Source organism: Microtus pennsylvanicus, chromosome 4, assembly GCF_037038515.1.
Source record: "Microtus pennsylvanicus isolate mMicPen1 chromosome 4, mMicPen1.hap1, whole genome shotgun sequence".
NCBI classification, from domain to species: Eukaryota; Metazoa; Chordata; class Mammalia; order Rodentia; family Cricetidae; genus Microtus; species Microtus pennsylvanicus.
The window spans coordinates 77,167,212-77,192,105 of record NC_134582.1 but is presented as its reverse complement, the minus strand read 5'-3'; the positions used below and the strand labels follow the sequence as shown (position 1 = coordinate 77,192,105).

General features: G+C 44.8%; 1 protein-coding gene across 2 annotated transcripts in view; it reads right to left on the bottom strand.

The window, feature by feature from the left end:
• Positions 1-24,045, bottom strand: part of Trpc7 (transient receptor potential cation channel subfamily C member 7) — a 118,744-nt gene extending 94,699 nt beyond the window's left edge. Inside the window, exons 1-2 of one of the 2 annotated variants that reach the window (XM_075970930.1) lie at positions 23,621-24,045; positions 15,359-16,136 (exon numbers count right to left, since the gene is read on the bottom strand). In XM_075970930.1, coding sequence (XP_075827045.1) covers positions 15,359-16,136; positions 23,621-23,895 — 1,053 coding nt within the window. In that variant the 5' untranslated portion in view covers positions 23,896-24,045. The remainder of the gene's footprint in view (positions 1-15,358; positions 16,137-23,620) is intronic. The other variant, XM_075970931.1, reaches the window with a different exon arrangement.
• Between the last annotated feature and the right edge of the window lie 849 nt (positions 24,046-24,894).

The window sequence follows — 24,894 nt, the reverse complement described above, 5'->3', positions numbered from 1 at the left end:
CAGTGGGGGAGAGTGCAGCTGGAGCTGTCTCTGCAGTGGGAGGAATGAGCAGATGGAGGCCACTATCCCTATTAACTAAGTAAAGGGGAAAGTGCGCCCCTTCCCTCTCTCTGGGTTTGACAGGTGGCTGTGCTAGGATTTTCAGGAGCACTTATTTCGGGGTACCTTGTCGCTATGCTGTGTTTGAGTGTGAAATGTATTCTTGGTTCCAATCACATGGCTTACAAATGGGAAAAAAGAAAAGACATTCATTTAATCAATGTCAAAAGAGATTTCTGGATTGTTACCTTTAGTGACAGAGAGTTTTCACTACAGTTTCACTACAGTTCTCTGATTTCTTGATTGGCATTAAATGGACTCTTTGGTACCCAGGAGTTGAAGTGGCATTTACCAGCTTCTCATGACACATGGGTTACATAAAAACATGACTTCTTATCTGTATGTAGTTCAAAATCCAATCACTACAGCAACACTGAACACAAACCTAAGAAAAAAATGAAGTGGTTGACTTGATTTGAAATGGAATGTCTTCATTGTCTGTTTAAAATGTGTCTGAGAATTCCCTTCCTGGGATGGACAGATGAGTAACCATTTCCCCCATGGCCTTCCTTGATTGGTGTTTTCTCAGGTGACCTCTCTCACAGACTTGGCCCTGCTTCTGTCTTTGAACTCCCACAGACATGCTTCAGGTTGGGAAGCTATTGGACTAACATGGATTTGGTTTTGTTGATGGCGATGGCAGAGTTTTCTAGGTATCAGTGTTTATTGAGTGATATTCTAACTTGAGGAGTGTGTATGCCAAAGCTACAGTACTCAGAGAAAAAAGACAGGACCACAGATTGGTTATATATTCCTGACACAACTGTACAAGACAAATCCATGCATATAAAACTAGCACCATCACACAGCACACAATCACCTCTACCCCATTACCCTCACTACACATCTCTACCACCATGGTCACCTCCACTACCACCATCACACTGCCACGGTCACCTCCAGCATCAAAATCATCTCCACCACCGCCACTGTCACAATCACCTCCACCACCACCACTGCCACGATCACCTCAACCACCACAACTGCCATCACTACCATCACTGTTAATACCCACCAACATCACCATCCTCCAACTTGGTAATCATTTAAAAAAAAAACAAATTTCTAGGAGTGAAACTTGAGGAATGGGTGGGCTAACAGCTAGAAGGAATACTGGAACGTACTAGAAAGCACAGAAGCAGAAGCACGTGCAGTAGGGAACTGGTAGATGATAGCATAGACAAGAAAGCTGGGAAGCAGATTATTTAATGGATGATGGTGGGACACCATTTGTTTAGAAAAAAAGCAAATCTGTTAGAAACTCACTCTACATCTACAAGGAAGCTGCACTTGGACTGAAGACGAACATGACCACCAAGTCTACGAAGGAACAGGGTAAGAGAGACTATTTAGGACTTTGGGAGACAAGGGCAAATGTCTTTTTGAGCAAGACTACACCTTCAAACTATTTCAAACTATTCACAGAAGTGCTGCAGACAGGTGACAGATTTTAGATCTTAGGAGGTTTCCTCCAAAGAATTCACAACCAGGAAGGTTCCCCTCACCTTTTCCTTGCTGGCCTATGTTGAGAGTTGTTATAAAGAAAATTTACTACTGGCCTCCCCTGCCTCAGATCCAGGAGAAGAATGGTGGTGTACACAGAAGTCACAAGGAGTCTAGCGAGCCTTGCTGTGTTGCCTCGTCAGCCTGTTGCTATAGGTCATGGCCACATGTCTGGCTACATTTCTCCACATGCCACAAAACATGCCTGAAAACAGATGGCATTCCTGTTCCCATGGTAGGTCTTCACTCAATGAGTGTCAGTCCCTAGAAAACTTAAACATCACCATCACCAAAACCAAATCTGGATAATCCAATGGCTTCCCAGCATAAGCATTTATGTGGGGTCCAGAGACCGAGGCAGGGTCCAGTAGAAAACAAGAAGGGAGGAGGTGGGGAAATGATTGCTCATCTGCCCATTAAACTCCATGTAGGGAGTTCTCAGACACAGACTTTAAACGGCAGATCAAAACCATGCTCTCTCCAGCTTTTCTGGTTTGTTTCAGGTAGCTACAAAGGACACAGTTCTTAACTGAATAGCTCATGTCCACGTCCAGACGTTGGAATGCTCTGATGTGACTGCCCTTTGGGAGGGAGGAAAGATAGGGTCTTATTTCTGAAGGCTCCTGTGTCTGAGAAAATTTAAAAACTGAATTCACTATACATCTGTTAATCTGACTTTTAGTGTAAGAATATCATTCACAGTACTTGTGATAGACAAAAATGGCATGCACCATTAATCTTGGCAGAGACATGATGGCATGTCCAGTTCATATCAGCAGAGACGCGATGGCATGTCCAGTTCATATCAGCAGAGACACGATGGCATGCACTGTTCCTCTTGGCAAAGACACAATTGGTGCAGGACAATTGTCTATATTCTGTTAATTATGTTTTAAATAAATGCTGATTGGCCAGTAGCCAGGCAGGAAGTATAGGCAGGACAACCAGACAGGAAGTAGAGGCGGGTCAAGGAGAACAGGAGAATTCTGGGAAGGAGATAGCCCACTCCTCCCCAGTCCTGCCCAGACACGGAAGAAGAAAGATGTGACTTGCCTCGCTGAAAAAGGTACCGAGCCATGTGGCTAACATATACTAGAATAATGGGCTAATATAAGTTATAAGAGTTAATAAGAGGCCTGAGCTAATGGGCCAATCAATTTATAACTAATGCAGACCTATGTGTGATTTCTTTGGGGCTAAACAGCTGTGGGACCTGGTGGGAGGACAGAAACCAGGCAGGACAGAAAATCTCAGACAACACACAATGACATGTATGTGCATCTCAGAAAATACACAATGGCGTGTACCGTTCATCTCTGCAGACACATGATGACATGCACTGTTCATCTTAGCAGAGACAGATGTCAGCCTGGGAGAAAGTCTTCTCGGGGTGAAACAGGCAAGGATTGTTTATTGAGCACGGGAACGGACAAAGGACAGACTGCAGATATGGAGACTGTTATACTGACAGTGGACAGACATGACAAATGAAGAACTTGGGAACAAAGTAGATACAAGGATACAGACAAATGAGAGCTGTAGACACCCTGTTCACATGTTTACATGCCCTGTGCATGTAAACCAGAAATGGATATCCTTGGGAACACAAGAATAAGGAAGGAGGAGCTACAAGTGCATTAGCAGTGTTCTGTTAGCAGGGCTCAGCATGTCTGTTTAGATTTTTGCACTTGGGCTGAGGAGGAAGTCTAGAAAGAAAAATATCAAAATATGTATTTTTATGTGGTAGGATTACTTTTGATTCTTTGGTCCAGCCACTTTCTATATTTTTAAAAATTTCTATAATGAATAGTCTTTTTTATTATCTCCAAGTTCAAACTTGAAAATGACTGCCTCATTCTTGGGAGGGTTAGTGCCTTGGAATCAATTTTTTTCCCCTTCTTCTGCCAGCTTCCTTTTCACCTTTACCATCTTCTTCCCTAAATACCACACACACAAGTGCACACACACAATCACACATGTGTGCACACACATACATATATACATACACACAAACACATGCACACACACGCAGATGCTTTTATGGAATTATCAGGATTTGGCCTTGGTAGACAGAAAGCATCAGAAAGCAGCCTCCTGTTTTCTTTGTACTGGCATCCTAATTTGGAACTGCTGATACCTGCCTCTGTTTGCCCTCCTGAAGTTCAGCCTGGATTCCAGGTCTTGGCCTCCTCTAGTTCATCTCAGCCTGGTCTTTCCCCTTGTGTGTAAAGTTGAATTTTGCACTTCCCCAATTCACATTCTTCTTGGACCACGAGCACGTGACCTTGTTTCATAAGAAGGTAGCTGCAAATAGAACTAATTATAATGAAGCCCTACTGCAGAAGGGGAAGCCCTTAATCCAACAGTATTGGTATACTTCTAAGAAGAAGAGAAACACAGAACCACACAGGGAGCTTTCCCCACGACAATAGTGGCAGGGACTGGAGCAATGCACTGGCAAGCTAAGAACTGGTAGCAGCCACCAGAAACAAGTGACAAGAAGGATGCCCCTTGGTCCTTCAGAGATTTTGGATGACTAGCAGCAGTAGTAGGGTGTCATATACTTCTCTCATAAACCAAAGTGTTTTGGGGAGTAGACTAGAGCAGCAGTGTAAGACTGAGGTTCAACTGAGTGTCCAAGGAGGGTACTGGATACCTTGAAAAGTCTCCTGTTGGCTTGCAATTCTCATCTCCATACCCCCAAGGCAAGGAAGGAAAAGCTGTCCACTGCCAGTGGCCGTGTCGGAGGAGCAACAGATGGCCACCGACTCAGGGGAGCAGTTCACCAGGAAACCAAACCCTGATGGGTGAATCTCGGTGAGGTCAGGCACTGAGAACCTAAGCCCCAGAAGGTTTGATACGGCTGTGTCTTTGTGTATTTGCTGCTGCTGTTTTTCTCTGTTGTCGTAGGCATGGGGAGATCCCCACTACCCTCAATGCAGTATGATCATCTCTTGGAAATTTCCTTCCAAGCTGTGCTGTTTAACTGAAGCAATGAATTTATGTAATAATAGCGTTAGTTTAAGTAGAATTTTGGTGATTGACAGTATTGAATAAATATAGTAAGGAATTATGATAAAGGTTAGTTTAGTGGAAAAATTAACATAGGTAATGGTAGGATAAAATGTTGCACCTGCCTCTGATAAAGCAGAGAATAAAAACATAAAACAAGAAAGTGTCACACAGCCAGAACACAGGAGTTTCTGTGGATGAGCCATACAGACTGTGACTTATGCTAATGATTAAGAAAAACAATTGAGTCCCAGTAGCCCAGCTGGCTTAAAATCTTTTCATCTTAATGTTGGGAGTTGTGTTCACAGGTTTCAGGTGCATCATAGATGAAATGAAGCTTTGAAAATAAGGTTAGACTAAGATGTTTTTGTCAAATGGCTTTGAGGTGAAAAACCCAAAAAGACAATCTAAAGTTTTCGAAAGGCACAGAGCTGAGTGAGAGACTCGTCAAGGTCAGAGAAGAAAAACAAACCAGCCCAGTTATTATCAGCTGACGTGCCTTTCTTTCTCGCTAAGACGGGAGGGCGATTAATCCCTTGTGTCCATTTCTGCCCTCGGCTTCCTGATGTAAAACTGCTGATGAGCGGGTGTGCACCCCGAGGATTTAAAATAGAGCTGGCTGATTCTTTTCATATATAGATGTTAAATTTGTGGATCTTCTAAGATTTCTTATAAAATTACCTTTTGAGATAAATAGTAAAATGATTTTTTTTTGTAACCACAAATTGCAGCCTGCCAGCAAAAGAACTGGCTGAGAAAAACACCTTGCTTGCTCACACTCTGTTCATCTATAACAAGTTGCTTAGACATGAATGTATGTGGGTTCTTGGGACAACTTGTTTTTTGCCTGTAATACATGAAATGTTTAATTATGTGAGGGATACAGAAAATGTGCTTTTTATTTTATTTATTTATTTATTTGGTTTTTTGAGACAGGGTTTCTCTGTGGCTTTGGAGGCTGTCCTGGAACTAGCTCTGTAGACCAGGCTGGTCTCAAACTCACAGAGATCCACCTGCCTCTGCCTCCCAAGTGCTGGGATTAAAGGCATGCGCCACCATCACCCGGCGAAAATGTGCTTTTTAAAAAACTTGTATTCATTGTAATAATTCACTTAAAAAAATAAAATGAAAAAACAATGTAATTTTTATATTTCTTGAAAGATTTTGCTGGGGTATATAAGCTGTAAGGACAAAAAAATAAAGTGAGTTAGAAGGAAGACAAGAATGAGAGGAAGAAATTACCAAGAAAGATGCAGAGGAAAACAGAATAATAAAAAGAAGTCAGAAGGAGGCAAGGAAGGCCCGCCTGTCTGCCAACCCAACCTCTGCTAGAGCCAGCAGGGCAAGGAACGCCCACCCACCCACCTGCTTACCTGCCCAACCTCCACCAGAGCCAGCACAGGCAGGCCCGACCTCTGGAAGCACCAAGCTACCTTTAGTGTGACCGGAACCATGGTCCTGACTCCACTACCACAAACGACTATCTAAGCCTTGGATCCACTGGCACCTGGAGGAGTCATCACCAGAGACACAGCCCCAGCTGTACCAATTGGAGGAAAAGATGGGTAGACAACAAGGTAAGAACACACTCAACAACACAAAGAGCAACACAGCACCGCTGGAAACTTCTTACTCTGAAATAGTAAGACGTGAACACTTCAACACAGATGAAGCAGAAGAAAATGACTAAAAAAATAACTTTCGGAAAACGTTTGGGGCTCTTAAAGAGGAAATGAAAAATTCCCTCAAAGAAGTGGAGGAAAAGACAAGCAAAATATTGGAAGAAATCAACAAATCCATTAAAGAAAACCAAGCAAAAACAATGAAACAGATGAAAGAAACAATTCAAGACTTGAAATCTGAAATAGAGACAACAAAGAAAACACAAACAGAGGAAATTCCAGAAATGGAAAATATGGATAAACAATCAGGAACCACAAATGCAAGCATAAACAACAGAATACAAGATATGGAAGAGAGAATCTCAGGCATTGAAGAAACGATAGGGGAAATAGATTCATCGGACAAAGAAAAGGTTAAATTTAACAAAAGCTTAACACAAAATATCCAGTAAATATGAAACACCATGAAAAGAGCAAACCTAAGAATAATAGGAGTAGAAGAAATCTAACTCAAAAGCACAGAAAATATATTCAACAAAATCATAGAAGTAAACTTTCCTAATCTAAAGAAGGATATGCCTATGAAGGTCCAAGAAGCTTATGGAACACCAAATAGACTGGCCTACAAAAATTCCCTGTGCCACACAATAATCAAAATACTAAACATACAGAATAAAGAAATAATATTAAGAACTGCAAAGAAAAAAGGCCAAGTAACATATAAAGGCAGACCTATCAGAATTACATCTGACTTCTCAATGGAAACAATGAGAGCCAGAAGGTCCTGGTCAAGTGTTATACAGACATTAAGAGACCATGGATGCCATCCCAGACTACTATACCCAGCAAAACTTTCAATTATCGTAGATGGAGAAAACAAGATATTCCATGACAGAACCAGATTGAAACAATACCTATCCACAAATTCAGCCCTATACAAAGCACTAGAAAGAAAATTCCAACCCAAGGAAGTCAGCTACACCCACAAAGACACAAAAATAGATGATTTCACAGCAGCAAATCCCAAAGAAGGTAAAAGCACACACAATAGCATCACCGCCAACAAAAACTAAAATAACAGGAACTAACTATCACTGGTCATTAATATCCCTTAATGTAAATGGACTCAACTCACCTATAAAAAGACACAGGCTAACAGATTGGATATGAAAACAGAATCCATCCTTCTGCTGCATACAAGAAACACACCTCAACCTTGATGACAGACATTGTCTCAGAGTAAAGAGTTGGGAAAAATTTTCCAATCAAATGGACCTAAGAAACAAGCGGGGACCTTGAGATTTCTGTCCCGTGCTCCTCTGTGGGTTTTTGATCCTACTGCACGTACTGGCTTTGGGGGAGCCTAGGCAGTTTGGATGCTCACCTTAGGAGACCTGGATAGAGGTGGGCGGTCCTTGGGCTTCCCACAGGTCAGGGAACCCTGATTGCTCTTTGAGCAGATGAGGGAGGGTGACTTGATCGGGGGAGGGGGAGGGAAATGGGAGGCGGTTGCGGGGAGGAGGCAGAAATCCTTAATAAATAAATTAATTAAAAAAAAGAAACAAGCGGGGGTAGGTATCCTAGTATCTAACAAAATAAACTTCACACTAAAATCCATCAAAAGAGACAAAGAAGGATATTTATATTTGTCTCAGGAAAAATCCATAAAGAGGAAATCTCAATTCTGAATATGCCCCAAATATAGCCCACAGTCAAATGTAAAAGAAACATTACTAAAGCTTAAATCACACATTAAACCCCACACACTGATAGTGGGAGACTTCAACACCCCATTCTCGCCACCAGACAGGTCTACCGGACAGAAACTTAACAGAGAAATAAGGGAACTAACAGATGTTATGACTCAAATGGGCTTAACAAACATCTAACATCTAGAGAACATTCCATTCAAACATAAAAGAATATACATTCTCAGTACCCCATGGAATCTTCTCAAAAATTGTCCACATCCTCGGTAACAAAGCAAACCTAAACAGATACAAAACAAGTGGAATAGCACCATGTATCTTATTGGATCCCTATGGCTTAAAGTTAGTTAGACTTCAACAACAACACTAATTTCAGAAAGACCACAAACACATGGAAATTGACAAATGCTCACCCAAATCACCAATGGGCCAAGGAAGAAATAAAGAAAAAGTAAAGACTTCCTAAATTCAACGAAAATGACCACACAACATACCCAAACTTATGGGAACAATGAAAGCAGTGTTAAGAGGAAAGTTCATAGCACTAAATGCCTACATAAAGAAGTTGGAAAAATCCCACACTGGTGATTTAACCGAATACCTGAAAGCTCTAGAACAAAAAGAAGCAAACACACCGAGGAGGACTAGACGATAGGAAATAATCAAATTGAGAGCTAAAATTAACAAAGTAGAAACAAAAAAAAAAAGCAATACAAAAAAATGTGTTTCTTTCTGCGACTCTCAGAAGAATGCCCATCTTTCCAGACAACACCGTCACTTCATCTCTGCCCCAGCCTAGGGCCTTTGCGTCAGACTCAGGGTTTTCAAAGAATAGCTACAGGTCATCTGTGAGTCTCTAGAGCCGGTCTACTGCTAACAAAACACTAATAATCAGCAACTCATAAAACCCGTGTCTCCATCCCGACAGTCTGTGTAGATAAGACAACCAGTTTGCACGGCGCTGTGACCTTTACTTCTCAGAGAAAAATCCTTGTGTATCAATTTGATTTAATTTGTGCTGCTTCTCACTGGCTAATTTCCTTAAGAACCATCACCATTTTCTTTAGATCTCTAATATTTTAGACTGACAGTTGCAATTCTGAGGAAAATGATTTGTGTGTGTGTGAGGGGGTGGGGTGGAGAGGTAGACAGACACACAGACACACAGAGAGATGAGGAATATTTTCCGTGGAGATATTTTTAAAAAAATAATCTGTGTGTTTGGTGTGCCTGCCCACTTCAGCCTCCCTCCTCTTCACTGTCTTTTTCCAGCCCACATAATTTCTTTCCACAGTAATATTTTAGCAGCTCTCTTATCCAGTTTCGGCGCTCTGAACTTTTCCAATTGAAAGTACTCCCCTGACTCATTTCCAATCATGACGCTCATGTGTGTAGACTAGATTTTTTTCTCGTTCTGCAAAGATCTGCTAAGGGGGTGGGAAGCTTAGCTAAAATTGAGGAGACCCCCTAAGAAGAGGAGGTGCTGAGACGTGAGCTGTGTTCACTGGAAGGGAATCTGTGGTGCCGAGGCAGTAGGAAACCAGAGGGAACTTGGATCAGCAGACACGCAGTGCCAGGCTCTCTCAGGACGGCCTTCTCTTCTTACAGTACTGATCTCATTGAACCCTCGTCCACACTGAGAGCTCACTAGGGGTAAACATCTCCAACTTCTTCACTTGTTCTTGAGCAAAGCATGGGTGTGAGGATTCGCTGGGCAGTAAGTGGGATGAGGTGCCTGAGGTTCTTGCAGACTGGTGATCATGAGGTGGACATCCCAAGAGTAAAAGGAACAGCTTAGGAGGGGAAGTCAGCATCCACCAGACCAGTTACAAGAGTCCAGTCCTTCCCACCCTCCATTTTCAGACAAGAAAATGAACTTTCAGATGGTGCTGGAAATCCCGTGTTTAATGGGAGATAGAACGTGGGTCAGTCTGACCTCAGGACCCAGTTCTTGGCTCTTACTCTGCACTGAAAAAGTAAAGCTTGGTTATCTGAGTGCCTGGGGGAGCCTGCGCCCTTCCCACGCTTTCCTGAGTGTAGTGGCCTCCTTTGTCCTGCTCAGATACCTGCCACCCAACCTACACATTCTACGCTGATGCTCCCGACAGCACAAACCCACAAGAGCAGGACCTTCTAACTTTATGTACTGTCTGTGACCCAGTGAGTGAACGGGCATACTGAGCAGCCGATTTCCTGTGACGTCAATCATTAGCGCACACTCTGGGGCACTGCTCCTCCAGACACTCAGATGGTAAATTGGACGGAGCCTGGTCAAAGGCAGTCAGTCATCTTTTTCCTATTTCCCACACGAAGCCACTCCCCAGATCTTGCTCTCAAGTCCAGGGGCCTATGAGTACTGCCCCGGAGAAGACTAAGCGCATTCAGACAGCACCTTCCCCTTAAGTGCTGGGACCACACTTGCACCATGTGGGTCCACATCTGCCTGCCATCAGTGATGGCAGGCTCAGCGCACAGATGGACAGGCGCCTGCCTGAGAGCTCTCTTTCCTTCGCTCAGCTTGTGTGTCCTTAAATGTTCTCACACCGAGCTGGTGTGGCACCTCTATCCCCAGGGGTCCCAGGGATGACAGTAAAGAGACTTCTTTGAGGACTTTGCTGCCAGAATCTCCTCCACACTTACCCCACCCACAAAAAAAAACCCTTCCTTTTAACACCTGCAGCCTTCACAGCTTAAAAAAAATATTTTCCCAGTGGCAAACGAAACCATTTTCAAGCTGTTCCCTGCATATTAAGCAGACATCTGTTTATACTACCAGCCAGCTTCAAGGAACTGTGTTTTCCTAGGGAGTTGGTTTATACAATTTTAAAACCCAAAGCATGTGAGAGGCCGATTCCAACTCTGGAGGCTTGCTCAGCTTCTTTCCCTGCCTGCCTCTGGCCCAGGCTCGCCCTTTACTCTGCTTCCTGGCTCCTAGGCTCTAGTTGGCCACGGTTCAAATGTCCTCTGGGCTCTCAGCATCAGGAGACAGATCCGTGCTCCCTCCTCTTTCTTATCCCTCTGAGATGCTCTCCAGCAGATTGCAGACTATCATCTTTACCTTGTATGGGGGCTTACCTGACTCCCAGCAGGTGGTAAATCGGTCTGATTTATCATTATTTGCATTTTTAGTTTGCGGTATTTTAGGCCCAGAGGTTTTTTTAAAATGGATCTTTAAATGACAGCACCAACATTGATACATAATTCATCATCTGTTTTTCATAATATGTGTGGTTAAGAATCCATTGATACACAGAAAGGTCATTAGCACTCTCTCAAAACGGGCTACAGTTTGATCTTCCTGCCCTCCCTACTCTTCCCCCACTGAGCTCTAGGCAGAAGCACAGGGTGCCTCCGAGCTGGCACTGTACCAACAGGAAAGCCTCCTCGGTGGCACCTTCAACCATCTCAGGACTGCCAATCACTAATGACAAACACCTTGACAGGCTTCTTCCTTCCCTGACTTAGGAACACAGAGCTCCTGCTCCTAAATGGTAGCAGAATGTGCTGGAGCAAGAGGGTCCTGGCATCACACATGGCCTCCTCTCCTTCTGAAGCTCTGACATCACTTGGTAGTAGTCCTTCCTCACTGCTCTCACTCAATCAGGCAATACCACCTCCAAGAGCTACTTTAAGGAGAGCCTGGAACACACCACACACACACACACACACACACACGCCCCCCCTCCCACAGTATAGCATATAGTCAGTCCCTGGTTATTTAGTGTATGGGCTTCGTTCCTCCACTGTGTTAGCTGGTTAGTTTTTATCAACTGGACACTTGATTAATGATAGATGTGGGAGGGTCCAGCCCACTGTGCTGGCGTCATTCATCCTGGACTGTATCAGAAAGGTAGCTGAGAGAGCCAGGGAGAGTAAACCAGAAGCCAGACTCTCCTATGGTCTTTGCTTTGTGACTGACCTGGCTCCTGCCTGCATTTCCCGCCCTGGCTTTCCCTGGTGATAGACTGTGACCAGTGAGCTGACACAGCTCTGTTCTCCCCAAGTGACTTTTTGTCATAGTGTTTATTACAGCAACAGAGAGTAAACTAGAACCCCCACCAAGCTGGGAGCCTTGTTAGAACGATCCAGATTTACAATGCATATCAAGTGCTTCCATTATTAAATAGACGCCCCTGTCAGAGAAGGCTAAAGCACATCCCAAGTAATCTCACATCTCAGTAGCCAGAATGATGTCCCTTTGGGGAGTTTTCCTTCTTTTCATCAAGAATTTCCAGAAGGCCTAGTAATTCACTAGGTCCCATTCAAGGCACTAGGAAGGCTCTAGTGACACCTTCCTAGAGCCAAGACAATTAGACTGAAGACAGTCCTCGAGTGGCTGTATAGTCTCCTCGCCAAAATAACAGCTTGCTGCATCTCACTTCAACTACATTTGCCCAAGACCCTGGTATAGGTTACACTTCTTATTAATGACTTTGCTTGATTCTGTTAATAAATCACGACGACTCCAGAAACAACAGCCAAGGTGACTGAATGCAGGCTTATTGTGTATAATGTTTCCTACCCAGGGGAGGCCACTCTAGACTGTTTTAAAGGACATGAAGGGTGACATATGACACATTTCCAGTGATCCTGGTGGCTCTATGTAATTGATGCCATCTGGTCGTATTCATGATGTGGCTACCTGAACAACAACAAGTAGTCCCTTGAGAACAGAACAGACTCGTGAGTGCTTGACAGAATGTGCCCACGGGTTCTTTTTCCTCTCGCTGCAATCTGACTTCCTGCGAAGCTGCTCTCTGAGATTTATAGTCCTAGGAATGGACATGCAGAGACGGGTGAATGAGCGTAAGTTCTAAACATCAGTCAGGTTAATTTATAATGGGCCATTTATCCACAGTCTGAAATGAGTTACTTCACGTGCACTAACTAGCAAGGCGTTAATAGCCAGTGAGTGTCCTTCAGCTACCTCTTTACTCAGGGTGAACCACTGCATTCTAGAAAATGCTTCTCACCGTGTTCATAGCCTGCTTAATGGCCACAATTTTCATTATTTACTTTTGAAATCAAATGTCATATTTGCTTTCAAAAGATGCTTTCACAGACCTTCCTGATTTAGACATTATGTATATTGGAGTATGACAGACTTCTGATTTCACTAATAGAAACAAATGCCTCAGCTGTGTTTCCAAATGTTAGTCTAGTGGTGCACACTCTCAGGTGTGAGGTAAGTAGAGAGACACGCGATTACCCAGATAATCTGATCCAATAACGTTCTTTGCCTGCTCTCCCACCTTTGGCCAGGATTAATAGCTGGGTTAATTGGCTTAGGCATTCCTTCTGCACAGCGCGTGCAGGGTCCACTTGAGCACTGGGCAGCAAGCAAAGCCCATTTGCTGGGCTGTCCTTGGCCTCAGGAGACCGAGGTTACTGGACAGACAAGGAAAGAGGCAACAGCTGTTTCTTGGGAGCTTCTCTGGGTTGCCGTGCACTCTGTCCAAATGAGGCCAAGAGCAGTACAGCGATCTTGGGAGGAGCTCCGGTTCAGTGCACAGGGCCGGGCTGGAGCAGATGGAATAAAGTAGGCACAATCACAGCACTCCGTTTTCATAGCCCGTGGCCCTGCCCCTTCCTATTAGAAGAGCTCGCCTGGCCCTGGCTTATGGGACAAGCTTCTCCCAACAGACAGGCGTCTTTGGTCTCTTATTGCATAACCAAATTGCCTCTTTCGCTAGTTCCGGTTTGCACCCTGTAATTCATCTTTCTTTCCTGTCAATCAAATTTCTGAATCTCTGTCACCATTGTAGTACCTTCCTCACAAGGTTTTAGTGGATCTCTATTTCCTGCAGGATACCATTCAAAGTATTCAGACTTGACGAGCAGGGTCTGTGTGCTCTGGGCCCCCCACATTCATGCCTACACTGTACCTCTTTGGAATAAATCCCCCACCCATCTAGGGAGCTGTGCTGTAGTCACAGGGAACGTCTTCTCTGTCCCTTCCCTTCTTTGGGCTGTTGTGACTCTCACCTCCACCTGTCTCATCTGGGCCCAATTCTCCCGTCAGTCTTTCCCTGAGTCCTGCCTGAGCGGCTTAGCAAAGGCTCCCTCGCCAGAGGCAGGACTAAGCATTGACTACTTACTTGTGCCCCACACAGGGACACCTCTTATGTTGACATCTGGTTTGGTGACATCTTTTCCCGGCTGGATTGCCAACTCTGTGCGTGGTGCCTCCTTGTATGTCCATGGCACACAGCACCCAGAACAGCCTTCTCTTAGCAAGCGACAGGGCGAGATAGACTGAGTCTAGCTGTGGCTGCTGCTCTCCTTCTCACACCCCGCCATCATGCCCACAAAGCAGATGAAACCATGGAGCTGAGAGCATGAATGAGGCTCAGGTCCTTGTCAGCTGCAGGCTTGAGTCGGCTTCGGGGTCTGGCTGCTTCCTAAACTGTGTGTTTTCAGTCCTGTGCTCGTATGCAAATAGGGGCGTTGTACCCTTGACACATGGTGGTTGAGCTTAAATAAGATGTCACAGGTAAGCCAGGTAATTGCCATGTAGCAGCAAGTGCCTAATAAATGTCTGCTCTTCTTAGTAAGCATTCTGTCAAAAGAGACTCTTAAGCCTGGGTAGGACCTTCTCTTTTAGAGACAGCGAAACTGAAACTTCAGTCATAGCCTTTGGGGCAGATCTTCAACTTTGGAGCTGACCTAGTGGGCAGAGATATTGGCCAGGTGGCTGAATTCTGGGACAACCCTGGACCTTATTCACTGGAATGACAAATTCAACCCTTCTTTAAGAAGAGTTTGATCTCATGCCTCTGCCACAGCCAGTTGAGAGAACGGCACCCCATATTTGTAAACACAGGCCTGTGGAGGCTGAGGCAGTAGAACTAGGAGGCTAGTTTGGAAGATGTAGCAAGATTCTATCTCAAAATTCTTTGAAAAGCTGATGTTCTTTTCCTGGTCATTCTGAAGTCGACTGTATAACTCACAGTCCAGGACAATTCCAGAAATGTGCGTGTGAGGGTTGAACCACCCAGTGACACAGGAGTGCTAAATCTCAGTCCCAGCCCCGTTAATAACTCCAGATCCTCGTGTGTTTGGACCTTCTGGGCTTCTGTGGCCAAAGCTGCCTCACTGGTATTCTCTCTCTTTCTCTCTTTTCTCTCTCTCTCCCTTCCTCACTCTGTCTCTTTCCCTCTCCCTCTCCCTCCATCACCACCCCCTGCCTCTCTACTAGCCTATGTAGTTGAAAACATCTCAGGCTGAGCTGCTTTTCCCCAGGCCTACACCCGCCACAGACGACTATATCCACCTACCCCTATTGTGAACCCCAAAGACAAGAACCCAAGATCTTTAACCCTGTTTTAGATAGATGCACAAGCCATTTTGTTTTGGGGTACACGTGGACTCTGAGCCACCTGCCTGCAGGATGGCCAGGGAGTAGAGGGTTACCTTGAATTCAGTTTCAATGTTGGCCAGTCTGGCTAACTCGTTGCTCAGCTCCAGTGCAGTGAGGACAGGGTCTTCACTAGACAGGGACAGGTAGGCGGCGCTGGCCAGTCCTTTGTAGGCATTCATGCGCGAGCGGGAGTGGCTGAAGGAGTCCTTGCGCTGCTTCTCTGTACACTCATTGCATTTGCAGAAGTAGTCGTGGGGCCGCTCAATGCGCGCCCCCTTGAGCAGCAGGATGTGCACAATCTCATACTCCTGGCAGTGCGCCGCCAGGATGATGGGCGTGATATCGTGGGAAAAGCGCGTGCCATCCTCGTCATAGGCGTAGAAGTCATCGTCCCGCAGCTCCTGCTCCAGCGGGCTGAGTGTCAGGCGCTGACCCTGCGCGAAGGCTGGATGGTTGAGGATGGCCTCCACGATGCGCACGTAGCCCTTGCTGATGGCCAGCAGCAGCGCATCGCCCACACGTGCCAAGTTCTCCTTCTTCAGCAGCAGTTCCGTGACCTCCAGGTGCTCGTTACCCACAGCTAGCTGCAGTGCGTTCTGCCCCATATAGTCTACACAGTTGAAATTGAGGGTCTTGGACTCCTCCAGCATTTTCCTGACCACTGGTATGTTGCCATATTCTGCCGAGTCCAGGAAGCGCTCCTCCTCGGGCGTCAAGCTGGTGCCCTTCTCGTTGAACATGTAGGCGGGACCCCGGATGGCCTGGCGGCGCCCCTTCTCCCTCAAGGTGGTGTGCCTGCGCTGCATGTTTTTGAAGGTGTTGCTCCCCAACCTGAAGGACAAGGGCAAAGAGGCTTGGTTACTTCTCTGGGGAGCTGGGGACTATCCAGAAGGATAAACAAAAACTGAGTTAAGAGTATTGCATTGTAATTCTGCTCGACACTGTCTTTACCGCTGACATCAAGACTAGCTGAACCACCTGAAGCACTGCTCTTGTTTTGTTGTTGTTGTTGTTTTCAACTGGAAGAATACTGACTGTTCCTCCCTGACGTTAGAGGGGTGGAGCGAGGTGGAAAAGCAGACTGAGAAGCCCTGTGACAGGAAGTGCACTGTGTGTAGGGCTGTGGGGAATTGGGCAAGGAAAATTTTATTTCCGTCTGTGTAAAGCAGAGCCGGTGCATTCTTGTTTTCTTACCTGTACAATATGGACAGTGTTTTGTGTGCCGCGATGTGGGTGCAATCTGGACGCAGAGCCTAGAGCATTCTCCCTCTTAATTTCATCTGCCCCTTCCTGTCTCTTGTTATGCCCGGGTTCAATGGGTGGGACGTGGACCTGGCCTCATGGCTAACACTGCCTTTAGTTCCCATGTCTCGGCCTCTGCTGAGTTCTGACACTAACCTGCAGCTGCACTAGGCTGCAAGCCTGGCCACACAGGACTGTCCCTACATTTGGTTCCATTCTCTATGTGGGCCATGTCTCTATGTGGTTCCACCTCTATGTGGGCCATGTCCACTGATCCTCAGGCAAACCAGCTATCTACACAAGGAAAAGGTGTGTCCGGGAGCAGGACTGGGGATCTTGCCTCTTCTGAAGGCCAGGGATCAGCCTCTTTGGGAAGTCGCCACATCTCCTTCAGACTTGATTCAGTTCAAGCTGCCTTCACTCTTCTCAGCAGAAGAAGCAGCTCAGTTTCCATGTTGTGCTGGCTTCCAGGCTTGTTGCCCTTCCCTTGTGGCACAGAGTAGCAGCTCATGCTGGTCTGTGAATAGCAGCAGTTAGCATGTACTGAGAAGCTTTCATGTTGTAGGAGTGGTGCTAAGAGCTTTACGTAGTCAGGTTGTGGAGTTCCTCCATCAAACCAGCAGAAAAGAGGTTTTTATCCTCAGCTGTGCTGATGGAAGAGGACTTGGAATCCACACAGTGCTGGCAGTCTGGAGGCTTCTTGGCTTTGCCAGATCACCTAAGAGTTTGCCAAGGGTTTTTGATTTTTCTTTACTTTTATCTATTTCTCTCTCTCTCTCTCTCTCTCTCTCTCTCTCTCTCTCTCTCTCTCTCTCTCTCTCTCTGTGTGTGTGTGTGTGTGTGTATGTGAGAGAGAGAGAGAGAGAGAGAGAGAGAGAGAGAGAGAGAGAGAGAGAGAGCGCACTTTGGAGGTCAGAGGGGACTTTCAGGAGTTGGCTTTTCTCCTCCTACCATGGGAGTTCCAGGCATCAAACTCTCAAGTTGTGAGACTTGATGATAAAGGCTGAGCCACCTCACTGAGCCATGACAAAAATTTAAGATGACAAACTAGAAAGATGCAGCCATAATGTAACCTGAGTTCACACCAGGCCTTTCTAGCCAGCCTCAGGACCTTGAACGGGTACCCAGTTTCGAGGCTCCAGATTATGTAAAATAGAGGTGGTAGACCACATACACCCCCAGGCCAGCACTGACCCCCAGTTATTCCTGCCTGAGTTCTCCTTTTCCTGTCTGTTCTCACTCGCGCTATCTAGATGATCCAGGATGGCATAGCTTTAACCCGGAGAGTGTCTGTTTCAGAGCGAGAACCCCAGAGTTCGCCATGGTCCCGAGAACCATTTCTCTGTTCCCGACTGTGTCTGCGGCATGCAGAATGCTTGGTTCTTCACTCAAACCGTAGGAAGAAATAAGCTTTTAAATCAAACTTGGTGTTTTATGACTGTGCAGACTTTGGAATTTTGAGCTCTGTTATTTTCCTACTCATTTAACCTGTGACCTGCTCCTGGTCCTTGGGGGATGACCTCTGCTGTAGAGCACTGGAGGGTCAGAGCTTGGTAATCTAAATCCGTGTGGAGCTTGGTCACACTCCCCTTGGGAAAGTCATGGCACGGCCAGGTGGGGCAGCTCCTTCATCTGCAAAAACTGAAGGAGGCAGTCATGGGAAACCCCTCCAAGACAGCTCCAGGCAACAAACCCTGATGGTGAGCTCTGCTGAGTCAGGAAGGGAATCCAAACTGCCCTGTTCTAGGGTGTACTTTGGTAAAAGACTGCAGGGGGAAGAGTGTTAGGGTTCCAATTTACACGTTCCTCCTGAGCCCTGTCTTCCCAAAGTGCCACCATTTCACAGGGGCTGCTGCTTCCTCATGCAACAGCAGATCCCAGGTGGGGATGCCCATCAATCATTCCACAAGAGAGGGAGGCAAATCCCAGGAGGGGATCCCTAGCAATTGTTCCACAAGAGAGGGAAGCAGATCCCAGGAGGGGATCCCTAGCAACTGTTTCACAAGAGAGGGAAGCAGATCCCAGGAGGGGATCCCTAGCAATTGTTCTACAAGAGAGGGAGGCAGATCCCAGGAGGGGATCCCCAGCAGTCATTCTACAGGAGAGGGAGGCAGATCCCAGGTTCCACGAGAGAGGGAGGCTCAGATAGTGGGCAGGTTTACTATTATAGGCACTTGAGAAGGGGAGAACTGTCACCTTGTTTGTCTTCCAGACCCTCACCCAGGGTTTGGATGAGCTAATTTTCAAAGCCTGTCGTCTGGGCACAGAAACACCCAGAAATTGTGGAAGCTGAAACCCCAGAAGAGTAATCTTCCTCATAGAATTACTCAGCCTGTTCTAAGATGCATTTCTGTCCTGCTTGGGAGCATCTGTCTGGACTTAGTCATCACAGCTTCACCCTGGGAAGAGCATGTGAGCTGTGTGTTAGGGATGGAGTAGCCCCTGTCTTCAAGGGAGAAAGCAGGGCAGCTTGATTCGCTCTCCCCGTCCCATCAGAGGTATGTCCAAAAGGGATAGGAGTCCAGACTACAAGGTCAAGGGTACCAAGCTATTACATAGCAAGAAGCCTTGGGGAGCAAATTCAAAGGAAATAGAATAACCACTGAACCAAGTCAGAGCAGAGAGCACTTTGCAGGAACACAGAAATACCCAATCTAAATTCAAACTCTATGAATGTTGTAGACATCGAAGCCTACAAACTTAAAGAAAACTCACCTATTGTTTATTAATTTTTTCTCATTACTAAAGCAAAACAAAAGAAAATATCAGAATATCAATGTGCTCATCTCTTAAGTGAACAAACTGTAATAGGTGAAATGAAAGGTTTCCATCTTAGGGCAATGGGGATTGGTGTCCTATGGTGTGCCTGTAATGATTACACCGTGTGTGTAGGGGGGCATGCACAGGTGCACATGTGTGTGAATGTATGGCTGGGATTTGTCAGAGGGAGACTGTCCTTGGTATCCTTGCATTTTCCTGAATGACCTTGAAAGCTGATTTAAGGTGATAAACAACTCTGTCTTTCACAGCCTTTGAAGTCTCAGCTTTGAGATGCATTTGGATGTTCAAATAATGATCAGTTCTCCTTGTTTTCTAGTTGAACTTGGGATTTAAAACTGAGATCTTATAAGGCTTCTGATCATGCATGGCTAATAGCATGTAACATGGGATATGCCACTCAGTTTGATAGCTTCTGACAGGAGGGCCTCACAGCAGACCTGGAAAGACTAAATACTGGTGAGCCCCTACACCTCACTGTGGTATTCTGAGCTCCCCCAGTCCTAGCATCCTGCTAATGATGGCTTTTTTAGACGCTTGTACACTTATGGATATATTTAACTACCGTTTCTTTGCCATTTACTCTTGATATGACAGCATTCATACTTTGGGACATGTTTATCCCACGGGTCGGGCAGAATCCACAAAAGACATCCTACTACAGAATCACTCAGCCCACCGCAGCTGGCGCTCAGGGTCAAGCTTGAAAACTCATGTGTCATCCTCCTGGACCCCTATCCCAGTTGCAGGGCCAATGAGGGAGGGATTGTCCCTTGGTGCAAATGGCATTTGGTTGTCCTTAATACTCTCCTTAAAAACAAACTTTAAACCCAGATGCCTTTTATCCACACTCAATGCTGTTGAGACGAGTGATCAAACTCACTGAGCCTCTCTGTTAAGATGCTGTGGCTTTAATTTTCCAGAGTGCGCACACTGACGCTGGTGTCATCAAGAAGAACTCCAGTGGAGACGAACCATCTGAGGGGGGGTGGTTAATAAACTCCCTTGAATGCTATTTTTATCAAGCTGCTCTCACCAACACATCAGTCAGTCTGAAGGAAGCCAGATGTGAGTAAGCCATGAAGGTAGCAATCTTGCCCCGAGTCCAGCTGCACACGTGTATAGATTTGGAGTTAGGGTTGAGCTTGATTACTAATGAGGAAATGGCCACTTAAGAAGGCCTTTTGAGAGATGTGTTGTCTTTTTTCTCTCTTTCTAACATTGCTACATGCATCAAAGGCCTCTGTGCCGATCATCCAAGCCTGAAATCGATTCAGTCAGTAACATTCTCCAGCTGGATGCAGAACCAAACAAAAGCCAGAACTGAGATCAGGTGCCGTGGAAACCCAGCCTGGTTCTGCGCTTCCTCTTCTAATGAACAAGTCTGAGTTCTAGTCCACAGTGAGGAGAGAGTCAATACTCTAAAGTCTTCTCTGAAACCTCAGTGCTTTTTTTCAGTATTCACTGAAGATTAAGTGACATTTGTATCAAGTGTGCTAGACAGTTTAGAGACAGTGATGATCAAAACATTACATGCAGGCACACTCAGTTTCTTTTGGCTCAGATTGTATTCTATGCTGATACAATCAGCCATTGTTTCAAATGACTGTGAACGATCCAGTTGGTAAACACACATACATTTACCATGTGCCAATCACCATATTGAGTGCTTTATATAAATTACTAATGTAAATTATCATATGATAAACTTAGCTATCTTCCTAAATGACTATTCAATCCTTACAATTAATATACATACTTACCAACATTAACCACAGTAGCCTTCAGGCCGAGCACTTCACAAGCATCAACAATTTAACTTTTAAGACAGTATGGCATTATGTAGGTGCTATTCCATCCACTCTTAGCAGACAAGGAAGTGAAGCTTCAGTACATTAGCCATGTTTCCCCAGATATCCCAGGTGTGGACGGGGCACCCTCTGTCGGGTGTGTGCTTGGTTGGCCTCTTAGCTCCTGCATTCGTCTGGGATGCTGTGGTCACACATCTGCCTCATGTGTTTTCTATGTTTATTTAGCCTGAAAAGATTCCTGTCAAGGCACAGGAACCTGGTTAGCAAGGGGATTGCTTGCTTATAGTGCATATGGACCTGGCATCCAGTGCCCCTGAGTTTAAGACGTGATACATGGTCAAATAGGTCAGTTCTCAAATGCTTGATGCGGATTGGTCTTTAATTTGATTTTTAATGATAAAGCTCCGGTATTGACCAGTGTTGACTTTCTTGAATACAGGAACCAGATAGTCCTAGAGGTATTATTTCTTGTTTCTCATTGAGAATTCCAAACATAAGGTACCAACTCCGAGGGACCAGCTCTGCCATGAGTGAGTGACGCTAATGTTAGGCAGAGAAAGCAGCTAGCATCAGAGGGTCTGTCTGTCAAGTTCTGAATGTCTAGAGCAGAAAACCAAAACATTTCCATTTTGTCATCACACTCCTGAAATTTTTGTAGATTTCCAATGATTTCTGAGTTGTATCTTCCCCATATGTTGAAGTCGGGGTGAAAAACTGCATATAAATTCCTTTGTTCAGTATGTGCTCGTGTGTCCCTGAGTATCATTACATTTATTGCATTAGTTGTGAAGCTAACTTAGTTTGGGCCTAAGTTGGTGGGAGTAAAGTTTGAAGAAAGCAGATTCCTGGTTAGTTACTTCACTGTGTATGTGGGTTCATCTACTTCACAGCCAGGCCCTGCAAGGGACCAGCAGACCATCCTTGCTATCCATGCTGTTTATAGCAAGGGCTGCCCTCCAGCAGTTCTGCGAAGATCCATTTGATCTTGGGTTGGAAAATATCATCTAGTATTCCTAAATGTCAAATGCTTCTACTAGTAATTCATTTTCTCAAAAATAGCATCATTTAGGAAAAAGTTATTCCTAGTGTCTACAAACTGTGCTATGGATTACCATCCAGTTAACTAGTACTTTGACTTTTGTCTTTGCTTTTTTTTTTAAATCCTCATTTGCCTATTTTTACTGCAGAGGACACGAAACTAGGTGTCTATCTCTCATATTTTACACAGTTCCAGATAGAGATGAAATAACCAGCTCAAATAATGATGTTAAAACTAGTCTTGGAATAAAATAAATGTGCACAGTGCTATGAAGTTCCTCTACCTCTGTGACAAGAGTCTGGAATGAACTAGAAGAGAAACCCATGACTTGCTGAGTGTTTGCTGGAGGAGGAGGGATAATTGCTTGTCAGAAGCAACAGTTCCTGGTAGTTCTCGTCGAAGATACCACATGCATGCCACAATTAGCCACAGGGAGGCACCACATAGTTCTGATTTTTTTTCTGGGTTAATTACTGCCTAAAGGATTTGGCTAGTCTACATACCTTTAAGCTAAAGAACAAATGTTTGAGGAAATCAATATGAAATTGCACTGTGATTTAGAAGCTTGGGAAGTTACTGTATAGTCGATTTTAGGGAATGGATTTGTATGATATCCATAATGGAAATTCTGGATTTTATGTGAATTCATTCATAAATTTGATGTGTGCCCAATGCTTTAGAAAAAGGACCCACCAGCAGGTGGCATTCTGAGGCAAAAATTTACTGACTGCTACCAGACAGGGTCAGTCATTATTGCCTTTTTCAGATCTACCCTGAATCCATTAAATGACAATTAATGGCACAGCGTCTTGGTTATAACTACTCAGCCTTACATAAGTGAATTTACAGCTTATACTCCAATGAGGGACCCTGTGTTAAAGCTTATGCCCAAAGTCCTGCCCAGATTTACATCTCTTTTTATTAAAAGCATATTTGTTATCTTGAAATGAATGCCTAAAGGAAATATATCTCCAGGACCTTATTTGTAACAAGAAAAAAGATAAAAAAAAGAAGGAGAACAGAAAAAATAACCTTTTAATCATCACCTGTAGTTCTTTAATGATAATAATCTCTTATAATGTAGCTACGGTTCTCCTCCCAACTCCATATTTATATTAAATCAAACCAGAGACCCTCTCAGTAGTGCAGAAGCCCAGACAACACACACGCTCTCTTCTAGGAAGAAAAAGGTACTATCCCAGCATGAAAGGGCCAGGATACCAGGCTGGGTTTCCTATTTCTAAATAGCTTGTAAACTTAGACCTCTGATAAAGGGGAGAAATATTCTACCAACTCAGTAGCTAAGATTTCAGCTCCAGACTTAGATCCCCAAATCTAAGCAATGCCTGCGAAAGGGCTAATAAACAAAGTTCAATTCCATATTTCAGGGAGAAAGCAGTCTCTACTGAGAAAATCAGTATAAACCAACCACCATAGCCACTTACATTGAGAGTAGAACACGCAGGTTTGTCCCTCCTCTAGATGACCCGAATCCTGCGCTGAGTCCCGGGGATCTGGCTCCCCATGGGTGGCCGAGGTGCCGCTCTCCGTGGTGCTGAAGTCGAGAGCTGCTCCAGAGAGCGGAGTTGCGATGGTGTGGAAGTGCACTCTGCCTTCCTTTGTGCGGTAATGGTGAAAACTCGCCGTTTGTGGCCGGTTTGCCTTCCTGTCCTTTTCCTAGTCTGGGGGAAATTTCCCGGAGAATGTGAAGGAGAAGCATCCGTGTGTGAGACTGGCATACAGCGTGATGATGGGCTGGTATAGTCCCCACCCTCTTCCAGACGTAGCTTTGAAAGGGAGAGAGTAACTATGTTTCTGCCAGGGCCCTCAGGATTCCTTCTGCCCCTCCTCCTAGAGCAGTGCGTAACACACCACACACACACACACACACACACACACACACATATAAACACACACGCACACACTCACATACAGAGCCTTCAGTTATGCAAAGCAAAATGAAGAGTCTTCATGAACTTAAACAAGTGAAAAATGGAGAAGGGACTAATTTCCTACCTGTTGGTTTGTAGGTGTTTACACCGGTGGGGTGGGGATTAAGAAAAAACTAAAACCTTTTGTAACACTCCAAACCACACCCACTTTCTCTTTTGAGAGTGGTGCATTCTCTAACTTGACCCTTGTTATTTGATCTTTCAGTATTTCCTAGGACAATCTGACACTGGTAAAAAAGACACTTAATAATGATTAACTTTATATGTAACTTTCCATATTTTGAAAGAAAATTCCCGGTGTACAAATCTATTTTACTGATAGATCCCATTCTTTCCAACTGATATGTTATTAAATGAGTCTTAAACACCAAGGTATCTTGATGACATCATGGGAAAGAAATATCCTTACCTGTGATGCCATGGCAGTTTCCAGGGTCGATTTGGGCTGTTGACTCAGAGTGCTTATTCTCTGAAACCAACTCAAAGATCAGTAGTAACTGTCACCTATAAAAATTGCCTGTATATGCAAATGCAGCACATTAAAACATTGGCTTCTAGTGGGTTTTTCACACTTCCATTCTAGTTTTATATGCAAATCAGATTGCACTGACTCATCGATATGCTCCTAGCATTTTCTTTGGAGATGTGTGGAGAAAGACCCTAGGATGTTAATTTTCTTATTAACTGTGTGACCTTGACAATAATAAATAGTTAACTTCCCTGAATCTCAGCTCCTCCATATGCAAATTGTGGGTGATAGTGGGGTT